The 12561-nt window shown below is 35.5% G+C and overlaps 1 protein-coding gene across 1 annotated transcript; it reads right to left on the bottom strand.

Moving 5' to 3' along the window:
• Nucleotides 1-1492: 1492 nt before the first annotated feature.
• On the bottom strand, nucleotides 1493-2409 carry LOC127080161 (putative F-box/LRR-repeat protein 23). The gene is made up of 2 exons (XM_051020492.1): nucleotides 2075-2409; nucleotides 1493-1982 (listed from the first exon to the last, which is right to left on the bottom strand). Exons 1-2 carry the CDS (start codon nucleotides 2407-2409, stop codon nucleotides 1493-1495), a joined length of 825 nt encoding a protein of 274 aa, XP_050876449.1.
• Nucleotides 2410-12561: the final 10152 nt, after the last annotated feature.

Here is a 12561-nt window from a genome sequence, read left to right as displayed (position 1 = left end):
CTCGTGAGAAAAATGATAAAGGATGGGATCATTTCACTAACATATATACAAATAAGCCATAATTTGGTTGATCCATTTACTAAACCACTTACCAGAGATTTAGTAAAGACTACCTCGAAAGGTATGGGATTAAAACTCCTTGAATAAGGGTTCCGACAATGATAGCAACCCAATATGAAGTTAACACATCTTAACCTAAGATTCAATGGGTAACAACAAGTCGTTGATTCGGAAGGTTATGCAACATTCCGCGATAAGGTTGACGATTACAAACTGAGGGTTGAGTTTTCAAAGAAACTCTTAATGAAGTTCTATATCAAGGAGGATACGTATCTCAAGAAATAGATACGAATTGAACTGCACCTATATGAACTTCAAGATGGTGCCGTCTTAAGGTGAGAGTTGGAGTTTCTCTCATGAAAAATTCATGAAAACAGGAAAAGCACATGACCATAAATAGTGCTAGGCGAGATATATAGGCGAAGAACCTCTAAAAGTATGCGTATAGCAATGCCGATCTGATCACATGGGATAATGGTTCAAAGCATAGCTACCTAACGTTTCGATTAGGCTTTGCGTTGTCTTTACTAAGGTTAAGTTCAAATCGAAAGATACCTAACTGTATTAACACTTTTTGCTTTCTATATTCTGGAATTGGATTTGTCATTATTAGAACAAGTGGGGGATTGTTGTAATTTATTAAATACAAGTGTGTTCCAAAATGACAAATGGTGGAAGTGAGTTAATACTAATAAATGCATGAGATAAAGTTCCACATTGGAAGATTTACTCACTTTGTAAGTCCTTATAAAGAGTTAATATCATTAACTTAACAAAAGGACAAAAGAGGATAAAGTGCCACATGAACACATATGGGGGTCCCAAGCATTATGCCACTTGTCCCAACCTTACAACCACTCGTCGGTGTCGCCACCGACGACACCGGCTCCAACTCCGGGACCGGGTCCGTGGGCGTAAGGCGCTAGTGGCGGCTTGTAGATGACACTTGAGCGCATCGGAGCAATCGGGCTATTCGCGGCATTAATGCGGTGGCGCTGCTCCGACGACCGGTCGGCCTTTGGCCGGGCTATTATCGTTGTTCCCTTTTGGTTAGTGCCTACGATTTGAATTTTGAATTCGGAGATTGTAACTCTTCATGAGATGTTGCAAAGGCGAAACCATGCAACTATTGGTGAAACATGCTGCAAGCCAACCATTATGATTATTGGAAAATGACATTATTTCACCAAGGGTCGCTATCTTGTGAAACAATATCAACATGGCCTATAAAAGCATAAATCCGGATTCAGAATACAACACACAAAAATCCGAAAATCCTCTAAATAATTCCAGACGCTCTTCGCTGCATTCGGGTTTTCGCCGGTCTTGCGCAAACTCGATAAGGCGGAATTATCCTGGGTATTCCTGCATCAGAACTCTAAGACAATCGAGAGTGCTTGAAATACTATAAGGAAAGTGTTGCGTTCACGATTCAAGCCTGGATCCCTTTAATCTTTCCGAAATTTCTAACATCAGAATCGTCCTCATAACTATTATATATTGGAAGTTGGAAATCTTTGATTTGCTTGCGACACCTTTTTTTCACACTTGGACTTAAATGACGAATAAGGCAGTTTCGTAGATCAAGAGATTCAATAAGAGGACAACCATCAAGAATGGCAAACAACTGATCATTATCGAACACAATTCTAGAAAACGAAAGATGTCGTAGTCCGGGCATCGCTTTTCCAATAGCAAATACCTCATCATAAAAAGCAAAGTAAGTGAAAAGCGGCCCGTCAAAATTTAGTGACTTCAAAAGAGGGCAAAATCGACCAATAACTTCAATGGAATCCTTGGATAAGTACTTAAATGAAATGTAAAGCTCTTCCAATAGTGAAAACATCTTCACAAATTCAATCATCCCTTTATTTGAAATGTTATTACAGTCAGAAATTCTTAAACACCGCATGTTACTTGCCCTGTTAAAATATTACGAATTAGAATGTTTAAAAATATGCATTACCTAGAAATGAACAATAAACAAATTGAAAGTGAAATCTATTACTATTACCTATGAGCAATATACTCGAGGAGGTCATCGGTACAAAATAACTCAAGAGCAATATCTTCGAGATGACCGCAACTTAGATCAACTGCACATCGAACAATCTTCTCCAAACAACAAAAATCATATGGAATAAATTCGATATTATAAATGCGAATGGTGCGCCACATTGACGGGTCCTTGCAAATGTGCCACCACAGAGGACAAACATTACGTGCACTTATCATAATATCAAGGGTATCAAGTCTTTGGAGTATGTTCTTTGTCAAATCTATTGGAAGTTCAAGCCAGTTTGGCTTTCTTGTGCTCTCACCTTTAGATTTCTTATCAGAGGATGCCATATTATTATGAGACAAAAGAGATACTAGGGATTTCAAGCAACTTACAAATAGTGATGTGCTCAGACCCTTTGATCAATTTGGCTGCCAATATTGATCACTGTTTTCCAGCAGATTTCTGATTTCTTATCATTTTGATCTAAAACATTTTATTGAGTTCAACAAAAGATATAAAAAAAAGCGTAAACCCTTATATTTGCTAAACAGAAAAAGGAAGATGAAAAATGAAAAATAACGAAGATTAGAGATAGGTAACATGAAACAAAATCTTAAGAAAAGTAAGGAAAATACTAATTAAAATTAAAATCCAAAAACAAAAAGGAAACCTATCCTTTGAAAATAAAGAGTAAAAAATGTTAGAACTCTAAACTCAAAATCAAAATTCTGAAAATAAAATTAAAATCCTAACCTTTCAAAGATGAAGAGGAAGAATATAGCTTCAATATGATGAATGACGATGTAGGTTGAGGGAGGTGAAGGAGGTGGGGCGGCGACGACGGCCTTGAATCAGAATTTGTGAGTAAACAGAGAGAAGAGAGTAGAAAGAATGATAAATGAGATTCTCTAGAATTGTGCACTGTTTGGTACAAGTGAAATAGGGGAGAGATTGTTGAGAGAGAAGTTAGAGAGAAGAATTAAACTTCTCATGTTTGGTATGCCAAGAAATAGGAAAGAGAGAAAGAATTTAAGTGTGGGACCCACAACTTATTCGATTTGCCATTTGCTCAAACTCAACTCAGGATATGCGGTAAGAAAAATTATTTTTCTCTTCAGACTTTCTCTCTACAATCGATCACACCCTGTAACTCAGCTAGGATAAAAAAAATGACAACGACACCGTTTAGCTTAACTATTCGGGTGGGTTAGGATATATGTGGTTCAATTTCTACTACCCAGACCTATCTATAATTATCTTATCCAAACTGATTTTTAAACACGTTAAACGAATTAGGGGTGTTCGCGATGCGGTTTTGACGATAAAAATCATCCGAACCGCAAGAGAAAAAAACATGTGGTTCAGTTTGGTTCGGTTGACTTTTAGAAATAAAAGCAAATCAAACCAAACCAATGCGGTTTGAGTTGGTTCGGTTTTTTACAAAAAAAAAATATTGAACCATACATACACCTATAGAGAACAACATAACTTTGTGTTTAGTCATTTATACATTACCAAATAACATTAAAAATCATCATATTTAGACAAAAACTTCTCATTCAATATACAAAAATCATACTCGACAAATATGGAATAAAAAACATAAAATAGTAGCATAAAATAATATCAAAGACATCATAATAAAACATAAAAAATATATGAGAGGAGAGATTAGAGAAGAAGAAAAAGAAAGAATAAAAGAGATGCGAGATTAGAGAAAAAAAGTGCGATAAAAACGTAATTGAAAGAGAAAATAGTAACATAAAAATGAGAAGATAAAAAAGAAAGAACATAAGAGAGTAGAGATTAGAGCAAAAGAGGTTAGATGTACATGACAAAGAAAATGAGAAGAATGTGTAATACTACTAGGAGAGATTTGAGAATGTTGAAACTGAAACCCTAAGTGCAAGTAAAAGAAAATTGTTCGTAATTGTAAGGTTAAAGCTTAATAGGTTTGGATTTGGATTGGATGTGAGATAAGTGAAATTTGAGTTGTAATATAATCTGGTTTGGTTTGGTTTAATTCGGTTTTAAAAATATCAACCGCAAACCAAACCAAACCGTGTGGTTTTTGTTAAAAAATAACCCAAACACATCCGAACCAAATGAGACTTTTTGCGGTTTCGATTTGGTTTGTGATTTTCTTTTGGGTTGGTTTGGTTTTGAACACCCCTAAAACGGATAGCTCATATCAACTTGCTCAAAACTCTTTTTTTCTTTTCGATTTTATATGGGTTGAGTTGGGCCACCGTTTTTTTGTCTAGGCCTATATAAATATATAATTTACTAGAAAATTGTGTAATTAATAGTCCAACTCTTAGCCTTCAGATTCATAAATGCGAAAAGAGATGTGTGTATGTTTTATTTCAAAAATATAATTGTGTTTTCTTGTCATTCACTATATAATTTTTTTTGTAAAATATTCAAAAAAAAAGTCAAACTAAAACTTTATAAATTGATCAGTGAAGCATTTCCCTGTCTTACTTTTTAAAAACATAAAAATAAAATAAAATATAAATGCGGTAATACTTGTTGGAGAAGATATTTTAATAGACTTTTTTTTTCGTGTTTAACCTCTCTATGTAATTTTAGAGGATTGTCTTTATTTTAGTAGCTTATAACTCCTAGACTTTCAATAGACTTCAACTATGTTTTGGAGGAAGTGAAATAAGTTGTATAACGATGATAAAGCTCGGTCCAAGAATTGATAGATCTGAATATGTTATTTTAAGATTTTGAAAAAATGTCATTAAAAATGATTGTGTCGTGTTGTAGACTAAGTCGCTCTCTTTAAATATGTTTCGTAGCACTGCACACAATTGTGCAAGGTAGACTTTCATTCATGATGCATCAAGGATAAAAGCAACATATGTTAACTATATGATATTTATGCCCAATAGGTAATTGGTATAGAAATACACCCTTTGGTGACATAAAGATCGGTTCAATATGGTATAAATATTAGTCATAGTATCTCGTGAATACTAGTTGTATCTGGCACAAAGCAATAAGCCGGGAGAAAAAACAAACAACAAAAATATAGATATGAAGCGGAAACAAGAGAGAAGAAAGATTCGATTTAATTCAAAATATTTGTAGTGCATAATATGAGGTGGGAATGTCTCTATTTATAAGAAAAATTAAACTCGAATGGAGAAAAAAGGGGAAACGAGTGGGAACTTACAAGTTATCCCCAAGTAATTGTAGGGGAGGCCTTGGTCAGATAGAAAAACATGGGAGCGTGGAAGATATGGCGTCTTAGTCAATGATGAATTTCTTAGCAAGTGTACTAATACAGTTAAAGTAATAAAATAAAGATCGTCTCCAAATGAATTGCAAAACTAACATGGTTGTTAGTGTACGATTTAAAGTAAATACGGGGGGTTTCATATTGGTTTGCAAAAAATAGTTTTGCGAATAAAATTTGATAAAATATACGATAATGATAAACTTATTAGAACTTATTTGAATTCCTCAATTTTTCCATGTTGATGATTGTGCATTATTTGAATTGAATTGACTTATAATTTTACTGCGAATTAACAATACCACTATACCCAACTCCTTTGTGTACAACTTACTAATTTAGACATCAACTCTATAGTCTCTTAGATGAATTCGAAGTAAAACTAGGTGATCTACATGTGTTAATTCTCTAGCCACAATTTATAATTATCTATTCCTAGTTAATTACTTAGTTGAACAATTGCTCTATTTCTAATCGCTAGACTTGCAGTCAATAATCATTACTAATCTAATTTCACTTTACGCGTTCGTCAACACATAAAGATTATTAAGAATAAAAGAAATTGAATAAAAGTTATATGATAAAAATATTCAAATAACATCAGCCAATCATATGATCCAACAGAGTAAAATCAAGTTCATCTTCTAAGACCTAATCAAGAGAAATCTAGCTACTCATAGTTAAACAATGAAATATCATGAGTTTAGATGAAGAGTACATGAAAATCAATGAAGAAATATGTCTCAAATGACTCCAAAGCTCTAAAAAGCAGTGTTGTAAAACTTCTTGTCGTCACTTTCTATTATCAAAATGGAAACCCTTGCAAAAGTAACATATTTTTCTATTTAAGGCTGCCAAACGTGTTAGAATCTTGTACCATCGTGATTATGATGAGTAGTATCGCGATTGTAATACTTTTCCATTCACCCACGATGATGTCATCATGATCGCGAGAATTCAGAGGCTTGTCATGCTTTTTTCTTTGTTTTTTATTCATATTTTTTCCAAGTCCCCAATATCTCTTCCTTTGGCTATTTTCCACATTTCTTCATCATTTAAGCTCATTTTTTACTTGAAATTCCACCGATTCCATAAAAAATACTCATAAATGTTACGTAATCACAGAGTGTCATTACAACCCCAAACTTACTATGTTGTTTGTCCTTAAATAACTTGCCTATAAACTGAAAATTTCACTTGAATTGACAAGGTAGTCACACAATCAACATACAAAAGTATTTTACTATAAGTTTGCAAAATTTCTACAAAGTCAATCAAAGTCATATTTAAACACACACTTTCAAGGTCTTTTTAAGGTTGAAATGGGGCTTATGTTTGTGTAGGATATTTTGGGATAGTAGGCTTAAACCTTTGGAGTTAGGTACTTAATTTTTCTTATGTTGCCATGTTTATTTCATCACAATATTTTGCCTGGTCAATTAGTACTAGAGAATGCAATTTATTGGTCATGTTCATGTTGATGTAAGCCCTAGATGCCAATACTTTTGGTACTTGTATCGAATTATTTATTAATAATAAAAAGCTTTTCTTTATTACGTTTGTTTAATAAAGTCCCTAGAATAGCTAGTCCGTTTAATGTATCAAGTGTGACTTAATCATGAGATCCCATTAAACATAAGGATATTATTCTTAAAGTATCCGTAGTCGAGCTTTATTGTGAAATGGGATAACATTAAAGCATTAAGACTATTATGTATATAGACTGATGATCACATATCATGGATCATGGATAAGGAGTTATCAAGTCTTAAACATAGGTATGAATATTAAGAGTAATATTTATACTGGATTGACCCGCTATGAGAATACTATATAGAATGTTATGCAAAGTGTCATAAGTTATTCTCATGGTGATAATGGTGTATATCACTCTTCGACCTGAAACCACTATGGACCCTAGATGTAGAGTCGAGTGCCTTATTGCTGATCAAACGTTGTCCGTAATTGGATGATCATAAAGACAGTTGATGGATACTCCACGAAGCATGCTGAGGGACATGAGTGACCTAGATGGAATTTGCCCATCTTGCGTAACAGGATAAATGTCTACGGGCCCAATATTAAATTGGACAAGGATGACACGGTTTATGCCTTGTGTTCAATATAGACATAATGGTAAAAGGGTAATTGTACACATAAGTATTATCACAAAAGGATTTGTCATATCACATGAAATTTTTGTGTCTTGGGTAGCAGTGATGTATTTCTAGATACCGCTCACTGTTTATTATGTTAAATACGTGATTTAATATGATTGTCAATGTCGCGAAAACCTACAGGGCCACACACAAAAGGACGGATTGATGAGAGATAGAGTAACTAAGGTACACCGTAAGGTGCGGTGCACTTAAGTGAATTGTAGAACATTGTAAGGTACGATGTACTTAAGTAGAATACGAAATATGGTAAGGTACCACGCGCTTAAGTGATTTTGGCATATTATAAGATATGAGTCACATACACTTAAGTGGGCTTTTTAACTTGCAGCCCATACAAGTGGTTCTATAAATAGAACCCTTGTGCAGAAGCATTTGTGCAGTTGTAATTTTGTTTCTCTCTCTCTCTCTCTCTCTCTCTCTCACACACACACACACACACACACACACACACACACACACACACAACACACACACATACACACACACACTCAAAGCCTTCATTCGTAGCAGCTAACACTGAGATTGAAGGAATCCGTTTGTATGGACTGAGTAGAGGCGTTGTCACCATTCAACATTCGTGATCGCTCCGTAGATCCGCATCAAAGGTTTCAATCGCCACAAGAGGTAACAATTCTATCACTGATCATGCCCATTCGTAAGGATCACTAAAGGATAAAATTTTAAATTTCGCTGCATTTTGGATCACTCTTCTCCTTTAGTGGTATCAGAGCCACTTACGAAACCATGCATCTGATAGCTGTTTATTTTCTGTATTAATACGATTAAAAGACAGAATGAATCAAAGAATAAATGAGTAATAAAATTTGGCATCATGTGTGTACGATTTGGATGATTGATGTTGATTATGCTTCGGAATCCGACGTTAGTATGGTGAAGCATCGATACATCGATCATCCATAGGTTACATAATTGAGATTGATCAAGTTATATATATGATATAAGTAATCCTGATGCAAAATACAGTATATATGATATATTGTTTCTGTTTCGTTCATTCAATCACTTAATGGTTGTTTTCCTTTGAGCGATCAATGGTCATTTGCTTCTTGATCCGACATTAGTATGGTGAAGCAATGACGTGTTGATCAATCATACTGAATTAACAATAGAGGTTTGTTTGACAGTCTGAAATTGGTGCATTAGGGTTCATGACAGCACAAGGGTTATGCTATCAAAGAGTTATGCGATTAGGATTGTGACTGCGCAAGAGTTGTGCTTTAAAGTATCAAGTGTTGATGCAAAAAATGACGTCAATTTCAAAGGAATTGTTCACTAAAATTTTACGCTGGGGCGCTGCCCCTAACAACCCCGCAAAGGGGCGCTGCCCCCTGGACCCCCGTCCGCTGACCGGGCAGCAGAACCCCCCGCTAACTCTGCGTAGTGTGATCGGTGGCCGAAATTTAATTTGGTTTTAATTAATTAACAAAATTTAAATTAATAATAATAATGTGTTTATTATTATTGTCTTGTGGTGATCGGTTATGGTCTTAGTTTTCCTTTATTTTGTTTTGGGATTTTAAAATACGACCTGCGTGTCGTGCCTCTCTTTTAATCTCTTAATGTAACTTCTTTTCTTATCTCACTCCCTCGTATGTAAAACGAGTTTATTTTATGTAATGTAATGTTATGAAGAAAGAGAAGAATACAATATCAAAGGAGGACAATCTTGAAGATCTTGCTTGGAGAAGCTTAGATCGTTATTAGGTTAACTTAGGTTCTCTCATTGGCTTGGGAGAACAATTGCGCTACGGGCCATAACTGTTTTATTATGTATGTTGATGCATGTGAATGTATGTTGATGCATGTGAGAGACGATTTATATAATAAATAAGCCGGTGAGATCAGAATAATTGCAAATTTCCTCAAATTAAATATTAAGTTTATGCTTTCCAAGTTTTAGCACTCATCAAGACTAGTATCGAATAATGTAGATTTCGCCTACGTGAGGTACATATTCTATATTAGTAAGGTGCGATGGGAGAATTGTAATATCCAATTGCTAAAACAATGAGTCAAACTTAACTAAACAAATTATAATAAGATTATATATGTTTAGAAGCAAGAGTTGGAAATGATCCATGTGATGGATTGGAATAAGGAGTTATTCACCCAACTAAAATATTCGAGAGTTATATTAGATACAATTGGAAGGAGTTCCTACCTAAATAACCTAATTTTGCGTAATTCGCCTACGCGGACTTAAAACAAAGTGAAATGTGGATCTTGACCCACTAGAAAATCTTCCAACGGGATTTTCCGAATTAAATGGTGAGGGTCATTTGTTTTGAGTAAAATAGTGGGAGCATATTTAATTAAAGACCTAATTAAATATGTTATTGATACTTATATTTTCATTATTTTCATGTAGATTACCATGACAACAAACACCTCTAACAACATTTTGCGATCAATCCTTGGCAAGGAAAAATTGTTTGGGACAAATTTTCTAGATTGGCACCGAAATCTGAGGATTGTCCTTAAACATGATAGAAAGTTGTATGTCTTGGAGAAACCTGTTCCTGAAGAGGAACCTCCTAGTTCTGCACCTAAGGCAGAAAGAGATGCTTATAAGAAGCATGTCGATGATGCCAATGAAACTGTTTGCCTCATGCTAGCTACCATGAACTCAGAGTTGTAAAAGCAACATGAGAACATGGCAGCGTTCGATATGGTCGAACACCTGAAGATGTTCTATCAAGAGCAAGCAATGCATGAAAGGTTTGAAGTTTCAAAAGCCCTTTTTCAAGGCAAGTTAGCCGAGGGAGCCCTTGTAGGTCCCCATGTACTCAAGATGATTAGGTATGTGGAGAACCTTGAGAGGTTGGGTTTTCCCATCGGAAAGGAACTTGCGACTGATTTGATCTAGCAATCGTTGCCAGATAGATTCAGTCAATTTGTCCTTAATTTCAATATGAATGATATGGACAAATCTCTTCCTGAACTGCTAGCCATGTTAAGAACTGATGAGCAGAATCTGAAGTCAAAAGGGAAGTCCATTCTGATGATCGGAAATGGAAAGAGACAAAACAAAAGACCCGCCAAGCAGGGTGATAAAGGGAAAGGCATGGAAGTTGCCAAACCCAAACCCACTGCTCCTGCTTTGAAGCCTAGTTGAGGCATATCAAAGGAAGGCACCTGCTTCCATTGCGGTAAGACCAGACACTGGAAGAGAAACTGCCCAAAGTACCTGGAAGATAAGAAGAATGGAGTAGAGACTTCAACTTCAGGTATTTTTGTTATTGAAATTAATTTATCTACTTCTGCATCATGGGTATTAGATACTGGATGCAGTTCTCACATTTGTACCAATGTGCAGGGGCTAAAAAGGAGTAGAGATTTGGCAAAAGGTGAAGTTGACCTACGAGTTGGAAATGGAGCAAAGGTTGCTGCTTTAGCCGTAGGAACTTATGTATTGACTTTACCTAATGGTTTAATAATTCAGTTAGATAACTGTTATTATGTACCTGCAATTAGCAGGAATATTATTTTCGTTTCTTGTTTAGACAAGTTTGGTTTTTCATTTATAACAAAGAACAATTGTTGCTCTATTTATTTGAATGATATATTCAATGCTACTGCACAAATGAACAATGGACTATATGTCCTTGATCTTGAAATGCCAATTTATAACATTAATACTAAAAGGATGAAACCTAATGAGTTAAATCCAACTTACCTTTGGCATTGTCGATTAGGCCACATAAATGAGAAACGCATTTCCAAACTCCATAAAGATGGACTCTTGGAATCTTTTGATTATGAGTCATATGAGACATACAGATCTTGTTTAATTGGAAAGATGACAAAGTCTCTATTCACAGGAAAAGGTGAAAAAGGTAATGATCATTTGGCCCTCATACATACTGATGTATGTGGACCATTGAACATACCAGCCAGAGGAGGTTTTCAGTACTTCATCACATTTACTGATGATTTCAGTAGATATGGTTATGTGTATTTAATGAGACACAAATCAGAGTCCTTTGAAAAGTTCAAGGAAATCAAGAATGAAGTACAAAACCAAATAGATAAGAATATTAAAACTCTTCTATCAGATCGAGGTGGTGAGTATTTAAGCCTAGAGTTTGATGACCATCTGAAAGAGTGCGGGATCCTATCCCGACTTACTCCTTCTGGAACACCTTAATGGAACGGTGTATCTGAGAGAAGAAATCCATCCTTTTTAGACATGGTCCGATCCATGATGAGTCACGCCGATCTTCCAAACTCCTTTTGGGGACATGCACTATTGATAGTAGCTTACACACTTAACTGTGTTCCATCCAAAAAGGTTGAGAAGACACCATATGAGATATGGAGTGGTAAGAAACCACATATATCTTACATGAATATTTGGGGTTGTGAAGTTTATGTGAAACGAAAAATTTCAACTAAGCTTGAGCCCAAATCTGACAAATGCTTATTTGTGGGGTATCCTAAAGAAACAAGAGGGTATTACTTCTACAATCCTTCTGAGGGCAAAGTGTTTGTCGCTCGAACTGGAGTTTTCCTAGAAAAGGATTTTATTTCCAAAGGAATCAGTGGGAGGGAAGTAGAGCTTGAAGAAATTCAAGAATCACAAAGCATTGATACACCTATGGAGGAAGTAGAGCAGGAAACACAAGTAGTTGTGGAAGAGCAACCTACTCAAGTAGAACAAGACTAGCATAGGTCAAGCAGGATACGTCACCTATGAAGGAGAATTGCGGTCCAAAACGCAGCGGAAACAAAAATTTCTCCTTTAGAGATCCTTACGAATGGTCATGATCAGTGATAGAATATTTACCTCTTGTGACGGTTGAAACCTTTGGTGCAGATCTCTTGTGACGATCAAAACCTTTGATGCAAATCCACGAAGCGATCACGAACGTTGAACGATGACAACGTCTCTACTCAGTCCACACGAACGGGTTCCTTCAATCTCAGTGCTAGCTGGTACGAGTGAAGGCTTTGAGTGAGTGAGTGAGAGAGAGAGAGAGAGAGAGAGAGAGAGAGAGAGAGAGAGAGAGAGAGAGAGAGAGAGAGAGAGAGAGAGAAAACGAAAATAATGC

Source organism: Lathyrus oleraceus, chromosome 5 (assembly GCF_024323335.1).
Source record: "Lathyrus oleraceus cultivar Zhongwan6 chromosome 5, CAAS_Psat_ZW6_1.0, whole genome shotgun sequence".
Classification (NCBI taxonomy): Eukaryota; Viridiplantae; Streptophyta; class Magnoliopsida; order Fabales; family Fabaceae; genus Lathyrus; species Lathyrus oleraceus.
This window is presented reverse-complemented; position numbering and strand designations above follow the sequence as displayed.